The 27,723-nt window shown below is 44.4% G+C and overlaps 1 protein-coding gene across 6 annotated transcripts in view; it reads left to right on the forward strand.

The window, feature by feature from the left end:
• LOC146964100 (AT-rich interactive domain-containing protein 1B-like) overlaps window positions 1–27,723 on the forward strand; it is a 207,650-nt gene that overhangs the window by 163,024 nt on the left and 16,903 nt on the right. For 4 of the 6 annotated variants that reach the window (XM_085767925.1, XM_085767922.1, XM_085767919.1 and 1 more), the window contains exons 6-11: window positions 2,875–2,961; window positions 5,677–5,856; window positions 15,765–16,083; window positions 17,177–17,386; window positions 24,523–24,659; window positions 26,789–26,892. In XM_085767925.1, the coding sequence (XP_085624051.1) occupies window positions 2,875–2,961; window positions 5,677–5,856; window positions 15,765–16,083; window positions 17,177–17,386; window positions 24,523–24,659; window positions 26,789–26,892 (1,037 nt within the window). The remainder of the gene's footprint in view (window positions 1–2,874; window positions 2,962–5,676; window positions 5,857–15,764; window positions 16,084–17,176; window positions 17,387–24,522; window positions 24,660–26,788; window positions 26,893–27,723) is intronic. The other 2 variants (XM_085767923.1, XM_085767924.1) reach the window with 1 other exon arrangement.

The raw sequence follows: 27,723 nt of genomic DNA on the forward strand, positions 1-27,723 counted from the left end.
TTCTTTCCTTTCACTCTTTGTCTTTGTTTTCCTTTCCCTCCACACCCCCCACACACACATGCACACACACACACACACACACTAGTATGTCTTTGCATTAAGCTCATCTCTGGTGACAATTTACATGGCTATGTGGAAAGAGTAGTGGAGCATGGAGGGCACGGTTCCCTATTTATACCTTCATAGTGGCATGCACTCTCTCTCTCTCTCTCTCACTCACACACACACACACACACACACACACACAGTACAAGCTGCTGTCACCACCACTCTGCCATCCAAACAAACACAGTGTGACAGCGTAGCTGGTGCCTGGCATGCATCCTTGCACACACACAAATACACACACACACACAAAGGCTAGCCTTTACTGTAGGGTTGGCTTTCATAGTTTAAGGGTTCAGTAAATTCCTGCTAGCACGCTTCATCCTCACTACCCATCTAAAAGCGTGCTGCGGATAAATCTGTCCCTGCAGCAACAAGTGGCCATGCCGCTCTGCAAGACGCTGTAGGCTGCTCCAGTCAGACAGTTCAGCACAGACAACACAGACAGCACAATGTGATGTTGGTATATATACAGAATCAAACGCAAACATCAGAGTCTATATCATCAATGGCTGAATTTTCCTACATACAACTGCATACACTAGTAGCTGAAATGATATTCTTGACCATAATTTAGTTTAAATTGTTCTTACTGTATCTAGAGTTTCTCTGTTTTTTCTACACTATGTTTTTTGGTTACCTATTCAGTTAAAAACTGGATCAAGTTTGGCAGTTGTTTAGTTCAGTTGGTAGAACAGGCCCTTTGCTGTATGTCATTCCTCCCCCTCTCTGCCTCCCATTTCCTGTCTCTCTCTCAACTGTACTATCGATTAAAGGTGAAAAAGCCCCAAAATATACTAAATAAATTAATACATTTTTTAAAAAATGGATCAAGCTCCCAACACAATGTAAAGAGAAGTTCCTCTCTTTATTGCTGTGTGTAACCCAGTAACATAAAGCATATCATACAGTAGTAACTATTCTGTAATGAGCGTCTTGTCCTGCTGCTTTTTACTTGAGGAAAATTTGGATCTTTGTGAAATGGAATTGTTTCGGACTTTGGTAGAGCTACTCTCAGTTAGGTAAAATGTATTATTTACTGTCATTACAGCATACACACAGAAACGTAGCCAGTGTTGCTATGAGTTGCTTCAACGCTCATAAAGTGATGTTTCCCCTTCCCTCCCGCCACATTGTGACAGACTAACTAATCGAATATTCTCTCTTTGAAGCCGCACCGCTGGATCTATTCATGTGTGAGGCAGGGGGTCTCTGTATGTGTGTGTGCGCGCGCGTGCATGCATGTGTTAATATTTCAGCACATATCCTATGTGCCTTTGTGCTCTTATGTGTGTTTCCTTGTGTGCTTGAGTGTTTATTTACACTTGTTTGTGCAATTACTTTAACGTCTGTGTGTGTGTGTGTGTGTGTGTGCGTGTGTGTGTGTGCGTGTGTGTGTAGGCGGCTGGGTGGATGGAAATGTTGTTTATGCAGTTTTATGCAAAGCAATTATGTTGACTTAATTGGGTTTGTTTATGTGGAGAGTGTGCCACCCCCAGTCATGTATTACTGCTATCATGGACAGACACATCACAGACACACACATGCATACACACTTCTGGAAACAGCACTTTCTCCTGCATGATTGAATAATGTGAAGTGTTTCCTCTATTAGAGCAAATTTAAATTCACAGTGAGTTTTAAGGACACTGTAGCAACAAAACTACTACTACAGCACTCCAGCTGTACTTCATCCTCGATGGATGATTACTTTTGGCACATATTCCTGTTTCTATAGGAGGGCAAATCATATACTGTAATTGTAAAAATATGCGTTGACAATCACCACTGACTGTGTTCATTTGAATAACGCCAACACTTCTTGCATATTTGGTCACGTTGCAAGTCAAATACATTATATTCAAGCACTGAATCATCCATTGAACCCACATAAAATAGTAGAATCAGTACAAAAAAAATGAACAAACCAGTTTTCCCCTTGTCTTTCCCTCTCCACATTGTCTCAGGTCTGAATCCAAATGTAAAAGGTTAATTTGCCATCGCTTTCCTTCCTCTGGGCCAAATCAATCCACCATAGTCACTGTCTGCCATTGTCCTAATCAGACCCTCAGCTCACTATTGGATTTCAATGGAACAGGCACTGCCCATAGACCTGCACAACCACCTAATCAATGATCCTCAAATGGCTGTGGTTTTCTATAGGGGATCGCTCCGGCTTTAATGCTTACACAAGGAAGTGGCACTGGGTCCAATGACTTGATGTGTCCTCTGGAAGTGCATTTGTCATTTAGCTAATAGTGAATCACAAACAACTTCATGTACAGTGATTGTGCCATGTACTTGGCATGTCTGTAAACACTGAATTTGGCATCAAACCATGACTCGGCACTGAAGGAAAAAAAGCCAGAGCAGCCTCTGTCAAAGTAAAAACTAAAACTTAATACTGAAACATGCTCATTGTCTTTCTGTCGTCAATCAAAAGGCAGGGAACTTTTTGAACCAGGTAACTTTTGTACCTTTGAAATCAATGTAGAGAAAGACAAAAGTCGCCTTTCAGGGCTTTATTGTTACAACAATTCCTGCAGTTTCATTCAATTTTGAAGCCAGGCAGATAGGACGCAAATATAAATCCATTTTGTATTGCATTTGTCATGCAAATAATGGAATTCAATTCATGCAAAACATTTTTTTTCTTTTAATGTGACAGCTTTTGTTACAAAGACAGAATTGCACCATTGTAACCCTAAAATGGGTCGGTGCCGCGTGTTTGTCTGAATCCTCGAGTCCTGACTTCACGTTGTTCTGCAGGTTCCAACATGGCCCCACAGAACTCTGGGAATGGACCAGACGGAGCCCACCCGCCAATCACCCGCTCACCTATGGCTCAGGAGAGAGGTAAGTGTGTCTGTGTGTGTGATGTTCGACCTTGCCGGGCGGGAGAACAGTGGAGATGCTGGAGTGTTGTGTGTGTAAATAGGTACATATAGAAGACAGACGAGAGAGAGCTTCTGTTTGTACAACATGAATAATTAAAATAGTTTGTACACTTACAAAATCAAAAGGAAAGCTTTGTTTTCTTAGTGAAGAGATTAGAGATGGTAACAAAGGAAAAACATAAAGACTTTAAGCATGAGGCTTCAGCACAGACATGTAAACAATTTGACTAGCTTGATGCAACATTTCAGTTTGTAAGACCAGACTGTTCCAGAAACAGTTCTCAGGCGAGTATAACACTCACTTCACACTTTTCAACTTGCTCTGCAATCTTGACACCACTTATGTGTGCTAAAAACTTTTTTTTTTTTGAATACACACAGGATAAGAGTTGCTGTAGTTTTAAGCTGAGCGCAGGTGCACACAAACACACACGCTCACACATAAACATGGTCTAAGCATTATTCCTCGCAGGTCATGGGAAAACCAGGCTTTGGTAAAAACATTCCAGTAAACATGCACTCAACTGATCGTGGACTTTGTTCAAGTCAGAAATTGTGTTCTTTTGATAGCACCACTTCAGTTTTGACCACAACTTGTTGTCAAAGGCTTTAAAAACACGAACGCTAACCCACAAGCCTCATGCGCCGACCAAAACGGGAACGTTTCCAGCAATTATGGCCACTTCTCAACTATCTCTAAAAACGGTAGAATTGGCTGTTTAAAAAATAAATAAATAAATGAATCAGCATCCACACAACATTGCAAAAAAAAAGCTGAAAGACGGGGATGTAATCTTAATGGAACGACTGTGATGCTCCCTCTCTATCACCCACCAAAGAGCAGTTAAGTCAGAGAGAGACAGAGGGAGTGGATGGATGAAGACAAAGAGAGAGAGAAAGTCAGGCGCTGTAAAAGGTTATTTCCCAACATGATGAAATCAAGCTGCAGATTTAATGCTGCTCTCTAATGCCTGTAAACCTCCAGCCCTCCCCTGCCCAGTCCAGGAAAACACAGTGCTGGTTAACAGGATGGGCTGTTGTTTTTGCTGTATTTCTATCTAGGATTAACCCCCCCCCCATCCCAAACACACACGTCCCACTTTGCTCAAGTGCCTGCCTCCCTAAGAGCCTCTCTCCACTCTTCATTTCCATAAATCCGCTGAATGCCCCCCCCCCCCTTTTCTCTCGCGTGCTCGCCTGTTGTTGTTGTTGTTGTCCAGCTGAGAGCTTCGTTCGCATTGCTTGAAAGAGAGGACGGTTTCTGTGCATGTGTGTGTCTGTGTGTGTAAAGAGGCAGAGGGAACGAAGCAGAGAGAGAAATCCTTGAATGTGTTATTTGCTTTTTTAGCACTGTCTGCAAAATGTTCCTCTCCCCATCCATTTTCCAGGCAATTTAAAGTGCGGTATTACACACTGTATTTTTTTCTCCTCCTCTCCCAGAATCCCCTTACCCTAATGGAAGCAAAACATTACAATAATGTCCTCGCTCCTTAAACCCAGCACTCGCAGCCTAAGCACTTTCAGGCCCCAATCGCTCTTTCCCTCTGCTGCACTGTCTTTCCCTCCCACTCACCCTTTCTCTCTCTCTCTGCCTCTCTTTCTGTCTTGGCCTCTGTCTCTTTCCCACACACAAACACACACTTACATAGAGCTTTTATTGCTCTCTGTCTCTGTTATCTACCCCCCCACACACACTCAGAAGCACAAATACGTACATGCATGTGTACCCACATTGCATTTTTAAACTTCTATCTCCTTCCTCTCCCCTCGCAATGTCTCTTGCTCTCCGTGCAGAAACAAGGAATTATACAAGTGTCAACTTGTACTTTCCAACCCCGTCGTTTCCCTAAACACCAAACTCACGAAAGAGTCAGCCTGTGCACGCTCAACTCAATAAAGCGGATAGCTATCAAAGTTTACACTCGAGCAGACCCAATCCATTTACACCTAATCTGCTCCACTGAATCCCCCCAACTCACACACAGACACACATCCACACCCACACACGCCTTCCTTTTTTTTCCCTCAATGGCCATCCAGCGACCTTTCCCCATTCGTGCTGGATTGGGAGACCTTTCTGTGGGTTTAAAAAAAAACGAACGGGGTGGTTTGAAAGAGCGAAGCCCAGGCGAGGATCGCTCCAAATGTCAATTTGAATGGTGGAGGCGAGTTTGGGCCTGAGAGGCTTTGACACATCTATTGACAGAACGGCTTAGAATAACATAGTAGCCATGGTCAAATCACTGGTTTATTCTGTGGAGAGTAGAGACGGCTTTTTTTTTCCAAGCGTACCAATTCTTTGGCACATAGACCCAGAATTTGGAGCAACATATATCTTTCAGTCCAGAAATACACTTGACCTGTACTTTTGGAAGTGATAAAGTTCATTACATCCTGCGTGTGTGTGTTTGTTTGTGCTCAGGGTTTATTTTACATGTCAGCCTGTCCATTAAAGTGTGTGTTTTGTGAAACACCTGGTCCATGCTATGTTACCGATGTGTATCTATGAGTAACCAGAGAAGATAAAAGATTAGAGCTTTCAAAAGGAAGGGTCTCTTTACACGAGGAAACTGAATAGATATCTTGATATGTTGAGCCAGAGGACGATCACATCTACCCACACTCAGCCCCTTTTTCAAGTGTTAACACAGCTTGTTTATTTGTGTTTTCTCAGGATTCATGTCCAACATGCAGAGGAACCAGGCTGGCTCTCAGTTTGCTTCTCCTCAATCCGGACCCTCCATGTCCCCGCACCCCTCACCTGGGGGCCCACTGTATCCCGGGATGGGTCCCTACTCCCAGAGCGGTCCCTCAGGCCCTTATGGACCTCAAGGATCTCAGTATGGACACCAAGGTTGGAGCCTGTGTTCTTGGTTTAAACTTGTTTTTCATGGCAATATTACACTTTAAGGAGTAGAATTTTCTGGAAGATCGGCCCATTGATTAACCATGCATTGAAAAAGCACACAGAGCAAGGTTATCTGTACATCTCTGGGAGGCTAGTGGCTCCAGCACTTCACATTAATGATCCAGGTGCAACAGAAGGGAGCAGAGCAGAAAATCATCTTTACCTCTTTACAAACTGTTAAAGAAAATATGGTTACACTTTACTTGAACTATCGTCATAAAAGTGGCATGACATGACAACGTTATGACATTGGCATAGTATTTATGACACGTTCATGACACGGTCATGCCACTCTTATGATGATTCGTTCAAGTAAAGAGTTACTGAAAATATACTGTATATGAGTCCAGTGATGTTGAGAACTACTCTGCTGCCATATTAACTACTAACAAGCTAGCAAGATAGGAACACGCTAGCACAAGATAGTAGCTCTCCTTGCTTCTTTTTGGTATAACACATTACAATATTTCATTCAATTAGGAGATTTATTAAAGAGGTAAAAATGCTCATAGTTTTATACATGTCTGTAAATAGTAGATGGATCAACTCTGCTGATAAGCCACAATATTCTTCAGATTTGGACCGTGTGGCCGTCTATTCCCTCAATTGGAAGCACTGCTGAGAAGCCTCGTAGGTCAACAGCATAAAGTTTACCAAAGTTAACCAAAACACAAATTATGATGATGTTATTACTAAAATGCTATCTTAGAGCACCTGAGCCAATAATCTACTGAGCAGTCCATGGCTGATCTAGGGCTCTAACTTTGTCAGTCCATGCCGTTCCTTCAAGGGAGAAAGTGTCATTATCTTAGTGCTCTCATAATAAACTAAGTCCATGGAGCATAAGATAGAAAACAACTGTCACTTTTGTCATATTTGGAGGATATAGCTTTCAAGCCACAGTTTAAAAAAGACTATTCACAACCAAAAGCAGAGAGAATTTGATTTCCCACAAGCTGTCAAGTTTTCATATGAATTATTAATCATGAAAACCAATAACAGGTTTTGTATTGACTTCCTCTGTTGACTTTTTACCTGACTCCAGATTTGTGGAGCGGCTTCTGCTTTTTGACTGGGTAATATTGAAGCGATGAATAACTTGTGTATCATTCATTCAGCGAGGTTATGGATAAGTTTGACCTCCTATGGGGAAAGTCACATTAGTCTTTTTTGATGAATGTAGGCCCCCATCCTGCCGTCACACTGGGCCTTGACATCAGCGCCACCGGTTTCAAAGAGAGTCTGCTAATGAGAAATACAAAAAAGACTCATTTTGAAAGGCATATCCATCTTCTGGTTCAGTCTGTAGATCTGTATGTCTACAACTCATACACACAGATCCCTTCTCCCTCCGTCCTGTGCGGTGGGTCTCACTGCAGTGCATTAAAATCTGGGATTCATGAGACACTTGAACCCTGGACGGACCTCTTGACTCCCCTCATGATAAGATTATGAGGTAGCTCCAGACAGACATGTCAGTCTGACACGTGAGGTTTGTCCACTGAATGATGATGTTCAATCCTGTAATCAGACTCAGTGTTTTTTTGAGAGACTCACAGAAAAGGGGGCCAGTGTTTTTAAAGTCTTATTTTTCTCCTTTTCCACCAAAAACAACCTGGTACTAGTTCGGTGCCGGTACCAGTGCCAGTGCTTAGCTGGTTTAAATCATGTGCCTCCAAAGAACGAATTTGCCCTTCAACTCACAGCCAAGCAGGGGCTGTTCCTGTCTTTGCAACCCTTCTCAACGGGCCTGAATATTGAAACCCGGTCCAAACCACTGGTGTGAAGGCCGAACCCGATGCGGCCTGTCTCACCAGCATTAATTCTCAGCCTGAAGCTGGCCAAAAAAAGAAAAAAAGCTGTCTTTGCCATAACCACAGCACAGCAACTACGTTTTGACGGCGAAATGTTTTGATTCTCAAATGAACATTAGCCATTGTTGTTTGCCACAGCCAGTAGCTCGGCTACTTAGCTTCAACTGTGCATGCATTGATTTGCAGGTAAACAAAAAAAAAGATAATATATACGTCTATGTATATCTTTGTGGTGGTCCTGTTGGTCAGGTAAACCTGCTCCCCAGCCCCTGGTGTAATCAGTTCTTGGTTGTAGACCAGCAAGGAGTCTGTACTTAATCTGGAACCAGTTTTGAGAGCCAGGAGCCAGTGCTTTGGTGGTCAAAAAGCAAAGAACTGGTGCTAAGTCAGGCTCTGGCTCCAAACTAGCACTGGCTCCAGCTCGGTGGAAAAGGGGCATTATAAAGACAATAAAGACCCTGCTCAGGCATGAGATAACTGTGGAGAATTGCTAAATCTCCTACAAATACATGTTGTATACTTCTGTAAATTTGGTGTTGTGATTACAGATAAGAGCAGTTTCTCACTTTCCCTACAGTAATTCCTGCATCCAGTGCTGAAAATAGGATCTTCAGAAATAGTAATGGCATCTTATGTGTGACTGACACTCTCAAGTCTTAAAAGTGTCTTCCCAGTACAGTAAATGTCTTCTAATGAGACACTTACTGGGTTTGACATGTTGCAGTTCATCAGTTTTTTCATGTACTGACAACTGCAAAGATTCATATTTAGCCTCTCCTGCTTGTTCAACCAAGAGGCACAATATGAAGACAAGTCCTTCAACATCTGCAATGTCACAGATTCATTCTAAAACTTTCAAAAACAAAAGTGTCTAAAGAGTTTGAAAATATATACAGTAGATTCACATTTTAATATATGCGTGTGAATGATTTGAAAAGTGTTAAAGTCCTCAGTCTGATGAATGTGGGAACAATGTATCCATATTTATCTGTCCCTGAATAATCAGGGTGATATGTACTATTTGGTAAATCAGCCAGATCAACCATCAATCTAGCTTCTTTTCTGATTCTCAATGGAAATAAAATGGGAAAAAAAAATCTTGGAAATAACAAGTAACAGATTTCAGGAAATTTGGGGGGAAAAAAACTTTGGACGGCTCTCTATAATTAAGCATTCTTCGCTCGCTTGTTTTCTCCAACGTACGACTCCAGGCCATCCAACAAACGTTGACATCTGCTGTTGTACTTCGTTTTTCTGCCTTTGGCAACACACCAGACGAAACATTATGGTATTTTTTGGTAAATGTGTGTTTTAATGTGTCACCTTGATAAATGCGCCCATCCGTGCGTGTGTTTTCCCAAAACCACGGCCTCTCCCTCGGATTTGTTAATGTTGATTAATAGCCCTAATGCATTTGGTATTTGGGCTCCATTCTCCACCCACTCTTATCTCTTAATGTGACTTTGGCTGGGCTGACAGCCCAATAAGCAGAGGGAAAAGAGAACTAAAGTAAGCAGAGAGCGACAGTAAGGCAGACTAGTCTGGAAGAGGCTCTGGAGGCAGAGGAGAGTGAAATCTCACTCGGATGACAGATGAGATGTTCTCACCAGAAACAGAAAGAACAGCTCAGGAATGCTGTCCTCCCATCACATACACAGTATACACTCTATATGTATCTATACTCTCATTTAAATGTAATACACTTGCACCTCACCTGCGTCCGTCCTGCATTAGACTGTTGAATATATTCAGAAAACAGCCCGGGGACTATCGAAAAACTAGCTCTCATGTGGCTGCATTTGTATTTGCACACACTGTTGCCAAGAGCGTGACACACAAAAATATGGATTCTTTTCTCCTTCCCTCATCTGTCATTTTTCTCTCCTACTCACATTCCTAATTTTAACCTAATCTAATCTTACTTTAACCCTTAACCCTCCCACGTTAAAAAAAAAATACACAATGGCCAGCACTGGTGGGAAGAAGGACACAAAATACAACCCAGTGAGCCCAGTTGTTGTTTGGTTACACGCTGCACAGCACAGCAGTAGAACTGTGAAATAGGATTTTGTGTTACTCAAATCACATCTCAATAATATCAAGGTAAAATAAAGGATTAATATTATATTAATTCTATTCACCTTTTGGCGACCTGTAGTTTTTTAGCCGACCCCTCCATGTCAACACAGTGGTCTTATTGAATGAAATAAGACTGTGTTTAGTTCTTTAGCGTGGATTTTTCTTGTGTGTCTGTGTGTTTTTGACAACTTGTGTTCCTCTTTTATACAGTCAGGCACTTCTCAGTCAAAAATATGAAAACATTCCCAATACAGCACTGCAAATCCCAGCAATCTCCAGTGCAGGAAACCATTCATATGGAGTACAGGTCAGAGCCAAGGCCCCAGCTCTTAGAGGGCCCATCAGAGGCCTTTGTAAGCTGAACAGGGCAGACAGCTGCTGGTCATTGTTCTTAATGACAGCTCCATCTGCTCCCCTTTCCTCTTCCTAGTGCACTAACAAATTAGCCAGCCATTAGCCAGCACAGAAATTCACTCCAAGTTCCTGAACTCTGGTCTGTGTTTTTCTTGGCTCGTCTGCTCTGGGAGAACCCAGCTCTTGGGGCTTGTACTTGAGTTTGTTTGTGCATGTGTATGTGTGTGTGTTTGTGGTTTGTTACTCAAAATTTTCAGTAACAAAGCTCGCCACACACACCAACACCAAGGGTTTGTCGCTCACCAAAAAACAAAAAAACTGTCTGGTGTTGTGTAACTTGAAAGACTACAGCAGTGCTTATTTATCAGAGCCAAGGAACCGTACTGCAACTTGTGTAAGCAACTAAGTAAACCCTATCCCACCATGTGTATGGTGATGCATGAGACTGAAGCAGGATATGGGCCTTCTACAAACAATACTGAAATATGCAGTAGTTATTTCTCAGACTTTGGATTAGATAAGCCTGTTTCCTTCTTTGAGATTGATGTCCAGTTAAACTGTGCCAGAGATTTTCACTTTTAGCATTTTCTCACTGTCTGAATGAGTCTTCCAGTGAGCAGCCTGCCCAGTGTTTCCAAAAAAGTATTAAAGCTGCTAAATGTTTATGGCTGTCCTTTGAAAGCCCTCTTTATCCAGAGTTAAACTGATCTCATGCAGTGTGTTGATATCGGGCTCTCCTCAGGACTTAAATGACTCCAACAGCTGTTTTCAAGACATGCACTCGGACATGGTGCGGAGCCAGCGTGTGAATGCACAGACAGACGGTGGGAGGAGGAGGATATCATGCCATTACAGGAAAGAGATTTGGAGTCTGTCTCGGATCTGTTCTCTCTCCCACCCATCGCATGGTTCAGCCCCCCTCCCTCCCTCCCTCCCACCCCCCCTGAGGGGTTAAGCACTCTGCTGGTAATGACCATGCTTCAGACAGCACTTTTAAGTCTTGGTGCCTTGCTGCAGCCAACGTGTAATTCGGCCAAGGAAAAAAAAAAAAAACATGACTCAAGCCAGCATCTGGGGGAGAGAGTTGGGAGGTTTTTTCTTTTTTTTTTTGGAGGAAATTGACAGTGTGTGGTGGTGGAGCCCCAAGGCGCACCCCGGCCCTGCTTAGGCTCAGACACCCTGCCGTGGAAGGTGCTGAGGTGGATGGGAGAGGATGTGGGGGCCTCAGGCAACAGAGGATGCTGAAAAAAACTATCCATCCCAGCAAATCATGCATGGATACTGAGTCTTAAAACTGTATAAAGCAGATGAAGAAAGTTTCCCGTACAGGATCTCAATTGACAGATTTATTTTGGACTGTAGTGTGAACTGATCTGCTTCATTTCCAGATATTTCAGCTATTAAAAACAGATACAGCTGAGTCAGACTAAAATAATATTAAACTTCTTACTACTGTATGACACTCTGATCAGCATTAAAGCAGAAGTAAGCGGAATGTTTGTGTTAATATAAGTCTTAAATAGTTATATCTTCCGACAGCAATCACTTACATAGAGTGTTTGGTCTGAAACACGGGTCTGTCAGTCACTCTGCTCTGCTGTAAGCCGAGGAGAAAACTTTCCTTGTATCCTACAACCTTTATCCAATGAGGAGAGAGAACGGCATAAAGGGGCAGTCCTCTCTGTGTGTGCAGCCAAGGGATGCGCGTGAATGTGGTGACGTAGGGACGAGGGCGGGGACTGCTAACTCCATCGGCTGACAGGAAGTTAGCCAAAACCACCGGATCGCTTACTTCTGCTTTAAAAGGGAAAAACAAAGGGCATAGTGTCTTATAGCATCCATACTAATATTAACCTAAATGAACAGCTTCTCTCTTACTTGCTGTCACAAACAAAACCAAACTATATTCTCCTAACAACAACCACATCTGATTTAAAAACAAAAATCCCAAACATTTGTTTTTGTGTGTTCAGCCACATCTGGACATGGACAGTCTATACCCGTGTTCCTGTCCTTGGTAGCTCAAACACGCGGCCATGTAATCTGCGTTCCACTGCTCATTGATGGGGCTCACAGCTCTGGAGGGCACGTTGGTGCACCTTCATACCTTACTCCACCGTATAGCCGGGAGAATGGCTGCCTCGGCTGTTAGCATCGGACAGTCCGGTCTGCTGAGGAAGCAGTAGACGGTAATCTGCTCGGTCACACTCGAGCTCTCCCGCGGGAATGCAGGGATTAAACCAGGCGCAGGATACGGCGTGCACCGAATGCGTGACCGTGCCGGGAATTTCCATGTAATTGTGAACGAAGCACCATGAGCTCTCCTTCTCCTCCCCTCCATTGCGCTATAAATACCATCAAGACTCCCCAAAGGCAAAGAGTGCCTGAGAAGCAGGCAGGAAACCAAGACTGAGCCACAAGGACGCAAGGCAGGACATATAAGAAATGACATCCTCCTTGTCCTCTTTTCCTCTAGTCCCTCCTTGATTGGCTTCCAGAGTAGTAGGACGGAGTAGCATGCAAAGTAGGTGCAGTGCATGACACACTTCTGTGCACATACAGAATGTGCTAACATAAACTAAGAGAGCACATTTGTTTCTCCTGGCCTGTTTGAATACCAGGGAATTGTATTTCTTAGCACATACAGTGTGTTTTCTAAAGTAGGAAATTCTTTATTAGGAGAATAAAATAGATAAGACTATAGACAACACAAGCAAACAAACAAAAACAAAAAGGGGCTGTGCAATAAAATAAAAGGGAGAAATAAAACTCATACAGATGGAGAAGAGCTGTCATGACTGCTCCTGTGTCTGACAGACATTCAGAAAACTGATAGGACTTGCCCTGCAGTAAATTCTCATTGTTTTTGATAATAACTACTGTGACTAACACTGAGGCCTCCAGATTTCTCCAAATTGCTCATACTCACTCCCATGACTTCCACATTGGCTTTTACAGTGGCAGCGCTCTTGTCTCTGATGTCTATAAACACTTTGTAGTTTATATTCCCAGCTCAGCTCTGTGAATATAACACCACATGGAGTCCTCAGAGTATATTTTAATGTCAAAACAAACACACCCAACATACAGTAGCACCATTAGTATGTTTGCTCTATGTTAAGTTTGTTCATCACATGTAGTTGTCTGATTTTGTCTTTGACCTCTGCAGTGATCCAGTGTCTGATGTAATCTGAATGACACTTAAATAGCTTTAGAAAGCATGAATGGCCTCTTATGAAAACACGTAGAGTTTTATGGTTGAGCTCTCAGTCATTTTAAAAAGTGGGTTAGTGCACTATCTGTCCTTGAAGAAGTGCTCTGGCACACCACCAATCCTTCAGGAAGTGAATCATTCTTGTCAGGATGGAGCAAGACTCTCATAGGAAAGCTTAGCATTAACTCAGTCCCACAGCTACTCTGTCTTTCCTTTGTCAGTTGAGGCGAACATAGCCCACAACTAGAGCATTTTCAATCATAGTACATCAAGTGTTCTCTCAATGCAGCTTGGAAGCATCATGATACTTATTTTTAAAAACACAATCCTCTTTAGGTAGATTTGGCACCCCCTCCTCCTCCTCCTCCTCCTCCTCTAGGAGAACAGAGAGCAACCTCATGGAAACTTCCAGACACTCACTCCCACTTTTTGGGTCATTTGGCCTGTTCGCTAAAGACGGAAAAAAAAAAAAAAAATACAGATTGTCCAAACGGGACTGTGTGATATAAACAACTCCCTGGGAGGTGTGCTGGAACCTCGGTCTGTCACAAGGGCCAAAAATCACAAAGTGTCCGCCCAGGCTATTGAGAATGTATGGCAGGCAGCCATGACACGGGGCTCAACAGCTGTCCAGAGAGGCTGAGAGAGGTCACTGACTGGGGCCTTGTTCATCTGCCGCGGACCGTCCACCCGGGGCCAGAGAGGGAAGGAGGCTGCGGAGGAACCATTCCCAGGATTTTCCACAGCTTTCTAGACAGTCGCCTCCCGAGTGGGAGAAACAAGGAGATGTGTCTCTCACTAGGTTGCGAGGGTCTCCGAAGTATTATATATGCATTTACGCAGACAGAGCAGATGGACACACGCACACATACACACACATGTACTGTGCACCATACGTATCCTCCTGTGTTCGTTAGCAGACATCCTTTCATTCCTGAACGCTTCCCTATTATAGCCCCAAAACCCTTGACAGGTGTCAGCCGTACTCAGCTCACCGACTCACCAAAGCCTCCCCAGAAATAATCCGCTTCTTCTTTTCCCATCTCCCACAGTAGATTTCATCACAATTTCTGGACAAATTCAACCGGAGCTGCTGACTTTTATGGGAAAGACTTTTATTTTGATTCAATATAAATCCTATCTCGGGGCTTGGGGGGAGAGGAGGGTGGAGAGGGGGGCAGGAGTTTGTCCTCCCCCTTCTTTTCTGTCTTGTCTGACTCTGTCTTCCTCTCTTTCCGCCCCCACCCTCTGTTGCTTCCTCCTGCTCTCTCCCTCCGTCGGACTCGGCAGGCTTATGTCATGTGGAAAGTGTCTTCACCGAAGCAGCTCGAGGACACTGAGAAGCCATTTCCATTTTCGGAGTGTTTTTTTTTTTTTTTTTTTCACCCCCATGTGGAATATTGTCATTCAACTTTCCCTCGTTTGAGCGTGCGGAAAAGCCTTCAGGTTTTAAAGGGACTTGATCCCCTTTTCCAGACATATTCTCAGAGGATTAAGCAGTGAGGCCCAACTAAAGCACCCTTAATCAAATCAAAATAAATAGCCCCCTTCACAATGGAGGATGCCACATTTTCCATTTCTATTTGGCAGGGGATTTGTCCCAGGGAGGGAATATCACAGTGGAAAAGGCCCATTGCCTGTAGAAGCAACACAATGCGATGTGTTCTGTGTGTGTGTGTGTGTGTGTTTGTGTGTGGGTGCATACTGCACTTACATATACAGTAGGTGTGTGTCAGTGTGCCTGAATGTATGTACATGTTGTTTTTGACAGCACGGTGATTTTCTCTTTCAGCTCTTACTGCAGCTGGTGTTGGAGCCGAGCGGGGGTTTTAGAGCCAAAATGGAGGGGTTTAAGTGTGCCTTAGGAAAGCTTCTGGCATCACGGCCGTGTGGCACTCCAGGGCAGCAAGAAAGCATTTACTGCAGATTAGAGCTCCTCTCAAGTGTTTCACAAAGTCAGCCTTAAGCCTGGCAATTGTTCCCAGGGCCATCCAGCAACCTGCAGCTGTGTAAAATGTCACCAGAAACACACCCCTGATACTTTTTTCCCCTGCATCCTCTGGAGGTTGCAGGGGTCGTGAATCTGAAAATTTATTCTGCAATTAACATTCCTTGTTTTCTTCCTATTATTTCCTTGACGGATGGAATAGTTGTGAGTGTCACTGTTGTAGATTTAAAGGTATCAGCTGGAAAACATTCAATAAACACTCCATTTCTCTCAAATGAAGTCTTTCACAGCAGCCATTTGGTGTCTGAGCAATCTATCAAATTCAAGTGGGAACTTAAATGTCTCAAGTGAAGTGACAACATTGCATGTTTTACCTTCTGAGTGACACAGTAAATGTAATCCTTGTATTTTTCAACAATTTGAGCCATTTTTCATCTTCTTCCAGGTAACTACCCTCGGCCCTCCAACTACAGCGGCACAGTCAGCACCGGCTACAGCGGCCCCGGCCCCGGCATGACTAACAGTCTGGGAATGAATGCGAGCAGCCCCATGCACGGCCAGGGGCCCGGCCAGCCCATACCGGTAGGACGGAACCACGGGCCAGGGAACCAGAACAGGGTGTACCCGCCCATGGCTCCCAGCTCCCCCAGCATGCCTCAGCCAGCTGGGCCAGGAATGGGCCCTCCTTTACTGGGTAGCTCCAACCGCAAGACCCAGGAGGCAGCAGCTGCCATGCAAGGATCTGCCAACTCCACACACAATAGGTAAGAGCATCACGAGGACTCAGGAGGCCTGGTTTCTTTTAGGAATGTGGAAGATTAACAGAAAAAAACCAGTCATTTTTTGTTTTATATCCCCTCATCTATGAGTGTGTATAATCATTTGTGACTGTATATGTCATTCCACATTTTATTTTTCATGTAGTATCAAACCTGATCTTGACAAAGACAAAGAAACAGGAATGGTGTTGAACTGTTTTACGGTGCCACTGCCACAGAAATGGCCCAAATTCTTTTGTGTTACTTCACCTGGAAATAGTTGTATGCTAAAATTAGGTGGCAGCTAGGCTTTTTTCTTTTGGTACACCAGTTGCTATCTGGTGAATGACTTCTCTCTGCAGGTCGTCTGTGGGGAGGTGTGCTGAAAAGCACCACAGAGAGTTTCTGTGCCACAGAGTTTGTCTTTTTTTTCCCTCTCTCATCCAAGAGGCTTTTCAGATGTGCAGGCAAGAGTTCATTCTCAGAGGTTCCACACTTCTATGAGCCATTTGCGGAACCATCCCTATTTTCACACATCTCATAAAGTGCCTGACATTTTGATAGCTGGCACTATACACCAAGTGCCATTTGTTGCAGAAAGAGAGATATTGGCTGGTGAGAGGACTATGGGTTGAATACCTCTCTGTAAAAGAAGAGAAAGCAAGCTTTAACTTAAAATAAAAACACAGCAGAGACGCAGGTGACGCCAAGCACCTAAACGCAAATACAAAGCACTCCGACGATCATGGTATATGAGTTAAGGGATATTATTTTTCCATCATGGTCGGAGCTTTGTATATGGTGTTGTTTGTTGCGTTGGAGACCGGGGCTGTTGTGGGATTGTGTGGGCAGTAAACTTCTCGTGAACCCTTCCAGGGGGAACTTTAGAAAACATGGCCGTCTTCAGAGAGGAAGGGTGGATTACTTCTCTCTCTCTCTCTCTAGTCGGTTCAGTGCGGGTTTTTACCAGAGAGTGTATCGCGGGCCGCAGTTTCACCAGCGTTTGCGATGATGCGTGAGCCGGACTGACGGCTGGTTGAAGTCTGTGATGAAATGTCTCATTTTTGTCGGGCGGCGTCTTGTCGATGCCGATCTGCAGGCGTCCTCCGTACACGAGGTCCCCGGCGCAGGTGCAACTGCCCCACCACGCCCCCACCTCCACCCACTGGCCTGCACCCCACCCCGCCTCCACCCACTGGCCTGCACCCCACCCCGCCTCCACCCGGCCACCGCCTTCTCCTCCTCCTCCTCCTCCCACCAGACCTCACCACCCATCCATCCTGCCACCCTCACACTCACAGCACCATAGGTAGGTCCATCCCCCCACTCCTCCCTCACCCCCCTGTCCGTCCTGGACGCATCCTGTGTGTTAAAAGGATAGTTCACCCAAAATTGAAATTTCACTCATTATCTACTCACCCTCATGTGGACTAAGGGCTGGGATAAGTTTCAGAGTCCTCCGTGGCTTCTCTGAGTTACAGGGGGTCTCGGCGTAGCACTGAATGTCCATATAACGGTTGCAAATGGATACCAACTGTCTTCGTAACAAAAAGACACACCAAAAAACATCCAAATACCTCCATGCTGCTCTTATGTAATGTCCATCTTGTATTGAAGCCCCGAAATGCGAAATAGTTTATTTTTACTTATTTAAATAAGTCTATATTTCAAGCTTGTTTGTAGCGGAATCTCCTCTTCCTGGTTTGTCAAATTTGGACGAACCAGGGTCTGTCCTCTTCCTAGTTCGTCCAAATTTGACGAACCGGGAAGAGGAGCTTTGAGAAGTTTCCTCTACAAAACAAGCTTGAAATATAGACTTATTTAATTTTTTTCGGGACAATTTCGCATTTCGGGGCTTCAATACAAGACGGACATTACATACGAGCAGCATGGAGGTATTCGGATGTTTTTTGGTGTGTCTTTTTGTTACAAAGACAGTTGGTATCCATTTGCAACCGTTATATGGACATGCACTGCTACGCCGAGACCCCCTGTAACTCAGAGAAGCCACGGAGGACTCTGAAACTTCTCCCAGCCCTTAGTCCACATGAGGGGGAGGAGATAATGAGTGAAATTTCAATTTTGGGTGAACTATCCCTTTAAGTGAGTGTGTTTTGTGTGTGTGTGTGTGTGTGTGTTACATGACAAAACCAAGTGTGATGTTTCTCACAAGAGTCATTCATCATTGTTGTCAGCGTAATTGCCATAATCACCTTCATCATCTTCACCATCACCGTGGTCATCATCATCATCTCCGACATGAGTCACTTTAATGGCAGCAACAGCAAGTGAGCACATATAGTCGTACGCATTGTGTCAACATTTGATCATGGGGGTGGGGGCTGACAGTGTGTATGATTAATTAAGTGGGTCGGTGGGGGGCAGCACTGTTCACACAGACACACACCCAGCTATGCAAACACTGGCTGGGCCATTAAGAGATGGCCAGGCTGTCAATAAGAAGTGGCATGACATGATCCCCTCTGCTGGGACCAATCAGGTTGCCTGTCAGTCTCCTCCTCACATCCACCAAGACACCAGGGAGGTGTCACTCACTGCTCAGGCTCTCTTCCCCCCCACCCCCCCAAATCTCTCTTTACCAATTTGTCCAAAGTGTGTGTTTATATCTTCATCTACTTTTCTGTTTGTACAGCGATCCATTTTGATTCACTATTGGCTGTGAATGTAGCCGCGGCATACCCCCCCCCCCGTCTGTGTTTGCTGTTTTATCTCCATCTTTGGGATTAAGCAGCCATTAATGTGTTGTTGTTTTTAACAAGATCGCATTTTAGCTTTTTCTATTGATTTTCTGTTAGAAATCTGTCTTTTCTTTCTCTCTTTAGTCTCGGTGCTTGTTGCTGCGCATGCTAACTTCCAAATTGCTTCTGTGTTTATTCAAAACAAAAGATGCACTGGAGGAAAAACCCGACAGACACCGGGTATTCACAACAACAAAAGACTTTTATAAACTAGCAGGTGTAAAAAAGTCTGCCGACAGGGTGAGACTATTTGTTTCCAAAGCGGATTAGTATTCACAAATCTGAATCATTCGTCTTATGTCTCCCTTTGTCTTTATTTATTCTTCATTGATAATAACGTGTTTTGTTTTGTTTTGTTTTTTTTGTCTTCTGGCGAGTGGGCAAGACAAATGTTTGGTTAATGGACCCTTTTGCAGAGTTACTCCAGTTTCTTTGCTGCTTGTCTCACCCTCACTGTTATTCTTGTCTGCTGTCGCTCATTCCACCTTTTTCATCCCTCCCCGTCTGTTTCTGTTCTCTCTCCTCCCACCTGTTTCACTCTTTTTACCAACTCTCCCAACTGTATCGCCCTCTCAGTCTCTGTGTAGCTCTGTTATCCTACCCAGACTGTTTTATCTCCCTCAGTCTTTCTTCCTCCCAATTTGCTTTTTGTTCTCCGCTGTCTCCAGCACAGCCTTGTTATGTTTTTCTTCCTCAGATCCCACTTTAGAACATCTGAGGGAGATCAGGAGAAAATTGGCCTCCGAAAACCTGCAGTTAAAGGCTCCAGTGCCCCGTTTGCTCTCCAGATCTCAGCACAACATTGTGAAACATTCAGCCCTAGTTCCTCTCTGTCTGTGAAACAAGTTGTTAGTCGTAGCACATGTCTAGTTTCGCTCTTTGATGCATCAACCCTGGGTGAACTGGCAGAGACACCCGCTCCCGACCCCCTAAATCAGGGGCTAGTTATACAGCAACCTTGTCATTGGCTGGCCTCCTCCTCTGTTCTCTTTTCTATTCACACTTCCCTCCGCTGCCGCTTCCCCACCAACAATCCTTCTAAATTTCCACCCCTCATCCCTCATATCCATCCTCCCCTGACTCACGCACACCCTCACACACTAGTAAACACACTCTGGCTTCATTACCGTGAGTGAAAAGAATGCCGAACGAACAGAGGAGGGCCACTTCTGGTATCCCATGGCTGCAGGCGAGGGTCGTGATTAAATCTTCATAAAGTGTGGTGAGAGTGTTTTTTTTTTTTTTTTCCCTCGAGCCCCCTCACAGTTTCTCCTCCACCGGCCAACTAGAATTTGAAACAAACGTCCCACTTACATCGGTTAATCAGTTTGATTGGCGGTGGAGGGGAAGTGGTGTTGAGAGTTTATGGAACACAGAAAAGAATCCAGTGGCTCAACTAAAAGTTGAAGTAGAAGAACATTGCACTTAAATCATTTTGCAATCTAGGAATTTAAACTCCCGCTGCTGTCATTACTGCAACTAACAGGAAGTTAAAGTGCAAATGTCACCTAATTTCACAAACAGATTCTGGTCAATTAAAAAGTCAGGTAGGTTCACAGTCAGTTTGATGAGAAGTAGTCGGCTGCCAGTTGTCAGTGTGATGAACCGCAGCCTAGAAAGTCTGACATGTGATGTTGGAACAGCACGGACCATGTCAAGCCTGTCAGTGCGGAGGAGTTACAAGTTAGTTTGGAAGAAAGGTGTGGTAGAAAATCTTTTAGCAGCTGGGGATTGATGTTTGGGAATTTTTGGAGAAGAGAAGAGAACAGAAAGTATTAAAAGGTATAAGCTTTTCTTGGCAGCAGCTTCTGAGGACAGAATTGGCTTTGCAAATGACTTTCCAACGCTGCCGGCGACACTCTACAAGAAGTTCCCGGAGCTATAGGAACGGGCTCTGTCGAAAAAATAAGCACTTAGTACAAGAAGAGCAAAGCTTGGGAAAAAAAAAAGGAGTCGTAAATCAAAGGGAAATTGAAGGGAGAAAAATGTTGGAAGAGGGAAGAAGAGAGGAGAGGAGAGTGCTCCCAGGCAAATCCTCGCCAAATAATTCATTTCTGACCTCCTTAGTAAGTAAATTTGCTAAATAAATAAGAGCAGCGCTTGAATGTCAAGAACGGGGGATGCTGCCTGTGGCGCTTTGTCGCTCGCAGTCTTGGCAGTGCTGCGGAGCGCTCTGCTTTCATTAGATGGGCAAAATAAATGGCTTCTCCTCCATCCATCCTGAGCTGTTTGATGTTTGAGAAGGAGGGGAGGGAGAAGGGAAGAGTAGCTTTTCTCTGGATTTAATATGTTAAAAGCTGTCCTTTTATTTTTTTGTGGGGGGCTTATTCTCGTCTCCCCTCTGTCTGTCTGTCTGTGTGTGTGTGTGTGTGTGTGTGTGTGTGTGTGTGTGTGTGTGTGTGTGTTTGTGTGTGTGGTGAGTTGAGTCAGGAGTTTGGAGGAGCTATGAGCCCAAGCTGCCCTGAGAACAGATTGGGTCCATATATAATTCATGGCCTCCAGCCGATCCACTCCATCCTTCCATCCAGCAGCCTCTCTCTGGCTCTTTTTCTCTCACTTTCTTCTCCACACTTACACACACACACACACACACACACACACAGAAAGCAAGAGGGATCGATAGGGAGGGCCGCTCAGCCGTCACACACTCCTGCGGTCCCAGCGCTTCTGCTGTCTGGTCCAGTTAGCGGCGCTGGGAGGCATCAGCGCGGCCTGTCACCACGAATGAAGGACAAAGGCGCTGCCACTTCTAGAGAGACACCGTCAGCTGGTTGGCTGGCACCTCGTAACCATGGCATCCCCTTGGCAACAGCGCCCACCCCGCGCATGAACACAAGGACACGCTCAAGCACACACACACACACACACACACACACACACACTCTGCCCACGGTGTGAAAGTGGCCTTCTCTGATGCCCTTCACACATGTGGACTGAATAGAAAGAGAGGAGAGGTGGCTCTGTGTGTGTGTGTGTGTGTGTGTGTGTGTGTGTGTGTGTGTGTGTGTGTGTGTGTGTGTGTGTGTGTGTGTGTGTGTGTGTGTGTGTGTGTGTGTGTGTGTGTGTGTGTGTGTGTGTGTGTGCGTGTGTGTGCAAAATTAGAGAGAAAACAAAAACAAGGGGGAGTGTGAAGGACAGGTTACAGGATGGAGCATTTAAATAGAATGAATAGAAAAACAATAGAAAAGCATTTCTACAGTGTATTTCATTAATGCATTTCGAATGCTCCTCTGCTCGGACGGAGACAGGACAGACAAAAGACAGAGACGCAGAGCTGTGTTTTTATATCTGGACTCTAACGTGGTGTCAAAACTCTCTCACTCTAACTTTTTTAAAAACTCAAGGTAGAGTTCCCTGCTCTGTTTCTCTCCTTCTCTCCTCAGGCCACACCAAACTGAGAGTGCACTGGCCTGATAGTGTTCAGATAGATGTTCCTGCGTCTCTTACTGAGAGTGTGTGTGTGTGTGTGTGAGAATGTGTGTTCACTCAGCTCAGTCTCATGGAACAGAGATTTCTTCCAGCTCTGGGGCCCTGAGCTGAAAATACGCCCCCCCACCGGTCCACCAGGGACCCATGCACACACTACTCAGGCTTCTCAGGCCTTAATTTCCCTCCCTCCTTCTCTCCTTCCCTCCACCTCCTCCTTTCTTCTCTTCCTTTCTCTCCCTCTTTTTCCATCTCTGCTTTCTCTCTCTTCCTTCACTCACTCTTTCTTTCTTTCTCTCTCTCTCTGCTGCGGCAACAGGATGCTTTTTTTTTCCCCAGCACAAAGGTGCCCGAGAGCAAGATGAATGCGCTGTGCCGTTCTTTTTTTTTTTTTTTTTTTTTCCCCGATAGCGGCACATGCATATATTAAGTGTGATTAAACGCTGTGCGGTGCCTCCATCAAGTGCTTTCTAATGGGCTTTTTTATGACATGAATTAGTCATAATGGGAGAGCGCCACAGTCGAAAACCTCCAACCACTGTTGTTGTTGTTGATTTGGATATTTCACTATTCACATGAGAGCTTGTGCTTATATTGCTTAAGGTGGGTGAGGGGTGTTTTTACAGTATGGATAAATGAGCTTTGCAGGCTTTTGGCATCTCTAAACTTATTTTTCCTTGCTGGCTTATCAGAACTCTCTTTTGTGGAAGATTTGCACACAGAATACATTTTTATTTGCGAGAGAAGGTGCAACGATCAAAAGGTAAATTTATTTCTGTGTCTTGACTCACACAGAGCTTTTTAGGGAACATGTAGGCAGCAATTGAAGGAGTGTATACTTCCCCCATTATATGGAAACGGGGCCAGATAAGCGTGGATTTGGTGTGAGCTTGTTTCTTTGCCATGGAGCTCCCCTGTGCACCTCGGCCCCCATAGAGGGATTACATATGTATCATCAGCCGTGCTCTATGACTAATTACATCTGTGAGATGAGATTATGGGGAGGTTTACCAAGCCGATCCCTCCTCTTAGGCTATGTGTATCGGTTCCAACATGAGGTATTATACTATGTGTCTGTGTGAGTGTATGAAATAGAGAAAGGTGCCAGTTAGGAGGGAATTGACTGACATAAATCCGGATAGTATTTTTCTTTTCGTTTACAAAAAAAAACAGTGTAGCAGTTTGGGCCATGTAGTCCTCCTTCCTTCCTGCGTTCCTTCCTTCCTTCCTTTGCTCCTTTACATTCACCTTTACTCCTCACTGTCTCCCACTCCTTTCGTCTTCCTGTCTTTTAATTTATAGCACTCTCAGTCTTCAACCTCTTATTCCTTCAATCTGTTATGCTTCTCTCTCTCTCTCTCTTCACCTCACATGCCTTTTCCCTGCATCTGCCTCCCCCCTTCTTCTTCCCAGTCTTTTTTATATGGTTGTCCAGGAGATAATCTTGAGTCAGCAGGAGATAGACCAAATTGTTCCAAACATGGTGTTCCCTTTCAGCCCCCATGTCACTGGCTTCGGCCTGCCTGGCACGCAACGATAGACACAGCCTTCAATCACACACTCTCTCTCTCCCTCTCTCTCTCTCTCTCTTTCTCACACACACACACACACACACACACACACACACACACACACACATCAATGGCTAGCGTTCAGCAGGTTGCAGATAAACCCCTCTGATGTCACTTGCGACGCCATGTGATGAGCTGCCTGAGAGAAAGAGCGAGACTGAGGGGAGAGGGGAGGCTGAGGGAGGGAGATTGAGCGGGATTGATTTCTGCTGTCACCATGGCAACAAATAACATGATCCTCTCCAAAAGCACACCTTAATTAGTTAAATTATGACTTGTGGGAGAGGGAGACCGAGCGAGAGAGGGAGGATGGAGGGGGGGAGGGGAGGGGTAGGGGGGTTTGTAGGGGAGAGGAGCAGAGGAGGGAGGATAGAGGAGTTTTTCCTCCTCTGATGCTGCATGCTCATCTTCAGTCTTTTGGAAGTGTTGTTTGTTTGATCTGGGATTTGTTGCTTTTTATTGTGACTTTCAGACGCACACGCCGCTCGGTTTTTACTACAACATAAACAAAGGAGTACGGCAGTGACACGCTGCCAAATATCATCTCTATGCTTGTGTGACTTCTGTTCCTCTGCAGCTCTCACTGTTACCCACTTATGTCTCCACAGCCTGCCATTACATCGTGAATCTAAACCTGAGCCATCTCCTCCATATATCCACTTATTTCTCTCTGCTCTTTCCTGTGGTAGGCAGGGCAACTATCAAGGCCCAGGCATCGGCCAGGCAAGCACCATGGCCACCACCGTCCCCTACAGCCAGACAACAGGCAACAACAGCTCAGCCATCGGTAACGCACAAGGTCCAGCCTACAATATGCCGCCTTCAGGTATTCAGCTAATGCCAGACAGTAGTGGCTCTTTTATGATGTGCAAGTGTGTAGTGTGTGTTTCCTTGGGAAGTCACACTGGGGATGAATTCCTGTGGGTTCTTATGCAATAATCTGAATTTTAAACCTTAAAATATCTCGAATATGTTTTTTTATCTTAAATAAATGATTGTTTTTTGAAGATAAAGAAAGATAATGTGAGGATTTAAAAGTGTTTGTATAAAGTTGCATTAGTCACTCTCACTTTTAAAGGTGTTTTCGGACAAATTCTCACACTTCAACATCTACAAAATAAAACCGACATGGAACCAGAAACCACTAATGAAAACTGTGCAATCTGGTCATAATCTAACAGAACAAAGCCAGCCAGTGTAATGAGATGTGGTGAGGTGTGTGGGACATGAGACCATCTTTGGTAGCTTCTTGTAGAGGTTACTTTAGCTCCTGTCAAGGCTGCTTCCATCTACTACGAGCAGTGTTTTGTTGAAGCCTGTTGGAAAAATCAACCGTGTGCAAGAAACATGTCAATGAAGAAGTTTGCATAGGAAGCCATAAAAAAAGAAGCTAGAAATAATATACATGAATATTCATGCTGTATGTGAACAACTTCCTTTACCTTTGGTCTAAAAAAGTGTCTTGAAAAGTTTGTTGAGACCTGCAGAAACCCTGATGCCGTACAGTAATACAGGTGTCAAAATGTAAACCACTCAAAACTTTGGAAAACACATCTGACAAGGAGGCTAGGTTCGGTAAATGAACTCAGTTTGACCTCAGAGTTAAGCCATTAACTCAAGCTGTCGTCCTCCTACAGCGCAACTCCAACACTTACATAAAGAGAAGTGTGACCCCATCTCCACTTCCTCATTCCGCTTTGCAATGTACAGAATAAATGATGATATAAATGTTGGTCACAGACATGCAGGTTAAAGGTAGACAGGACACACAGCCACTCAAGATTAACCCATATGTTCATGATGAAAGTGTAGCAGAGGCAACTCTGAATTGTTCCCATTCAGAGACAGAGACAGAGAGAGGGGACTAGAAGGAGCAGAAGACAGTGAAAGGCCAGGAAATCAAGAGCGTTCTCTCCAATACCAGTTCTCAGCGTTCTTATTTTGCCTGTGGAGCTGGCGCTCCAGTGAGCAAAGATTGATGTGGTGCATACCTTTTCCTTTCAGCCCTTCACCCTGCTGGATTGTTGCTAAACGCACCTCGGAGAGCACTGTAGCTCCCTAAATGAAAGGCACCTTTTATTCAAAACCAAATATCAGAATGCGTGACATTTGGAAAACTTCAAACGAATTAGAGCGCCAAGGTTCCTCCAAACTCATCTGGTTTGCCCCTGGGCACAGTAAAAAGCCATTAGTTTTCTCACTGTGCCGCTGCACACAAGGGAAAAATAAAGAGGAGAGCCTTGTATCCAAGGACCCCGTCTTTCTGTTAATAAGAAATGTGCAGCTGGCACTATTAAAACTACTCTTAAGGATCTCAACTCTTCTTCAATTAGAAACCTCATGAAGGTACACAAATGTCTTTGAACACAGAAACAAGTCTTCTAGTCAGCCCACATCTCTTGAATACTAACCGTCCCACTCTGTCACCACTTTGAACACGTGAGAAGATGTAAGATCCTTCCCAAACTGAGGATGTGCAGCCACCAAGGTTAAAAGAGAGCACTGGCTCGCTTTTTCGTGGCATCTTATCTCATTCTCTTTTCTATGTCTTCTTTAAGCAGCAGTCTTTTTATACATTTCTTTCACATTCTTCCCTTTACAGGCTTTAGAGGGGCCTTGAGAAACACAGTGAGACAGAACATAGTATTTCAGCTGCGGAGAGACATTAAACCATTTCACATTGTCTGACTTTGTCTGTGACATTACACAAACCATTATACAGCAGCCTTCAGCACACAAAGAAGACACCGTTCATTTGAGGGAATTAAAAACGTTGAATCCACCATGATATAAAAAGATGCTGCGTAAATTCATTCATTAAAAATAATCTTTTTTACAAGAGGATGTGAATGTGGCCAAAGAACAAATCTACAAGAGATGTGTTTTGGGTTTTTTTCAGTCTGTAAAGTTTGGCACAAATATTTTCTAGTAAACATTTTCTCATTTTTGGTGAAGGAGCAATGGGAATGTCAGGAGACAGCCTGATGAGTCCAGATGGGAAACCCAAAGCGGACGTAAAAGATGACACCGGTCCCACCAACGAGCCTCAGAAACCAAAGGTACCTCTTTGACCTTTTCCCTCATCTTGCTCTCCAATTCCATCTCTCCATTTTTTTTTTAGTTTTTTTTTTTGAATCTAGCTCCTCTAATGAAGCAAACCAAATCTGATCAACAAATGCTGCCTCAGCACAGTGGGCTGCTTCTCTGTTGTTTTCTCGCCATATTTAATGATTTGTTTAACATTTACCATTCCTAATGTTTTCTTCGCTTTGTTTTTGCCCCCAGCGTTCTCTTCTCGCTGATGTTTTGGCAGCCCAGAGTTGCTAAAAAAGAGAGAGAGAGACATAGAGAGAAAGAGAGGGCTCGGCATCTGCAGTGCACACATGTACATACACACATTCAAACGCAGAAATGCTGTTCACACACACACACACACACACACACATAAACATAAGGACGAAAGGCACTCACTGGCCTTTTAACTCGCTCCCAAACACGCATCATCTTCTCGTAAATACTACTTTCTCTGTGCCTCCTGTCAGTGCACACACACACACACACACACACACACACACACACACGTCCCAATACACAATGCTGACTTCCCATTTTGCCCTACAATTGCAGCTCGGCTTGGCTCAGCTCAGCAACAACACAACTCTGCTCTTTGCTCTTTCCTACTCCCTCCCCTTGTTTTTGCTTAACAACCCATCTCCCGCACACACGCACACACACACACACACACACTCATGCCTCCATCACATCCACACATCCACTACACGTCTTTTCCCTCCAAATCCCTGTCTTTTCTTTTGCTGATTAGGGTAGTAGGGCCTTTTGAATTATTTAAGGCAGTCAGAACAGCCAGAAAGACCCCCAGTGCTCCCAAA

This window comes from Trachurus japonicus, chromosome 22 (genome assembly GCF_045865225.1).
Source record: "Trachurus japonicus isolate A0001 chromosome 22, Traja_1.0".
In the NCBI taxonomy this organism is placed as follows: Eukaryota; Metazoa; Chordata; class Actinopteri; order Carangiformes; family Carangidae; genus Trachurus; species Trachurus japonicus.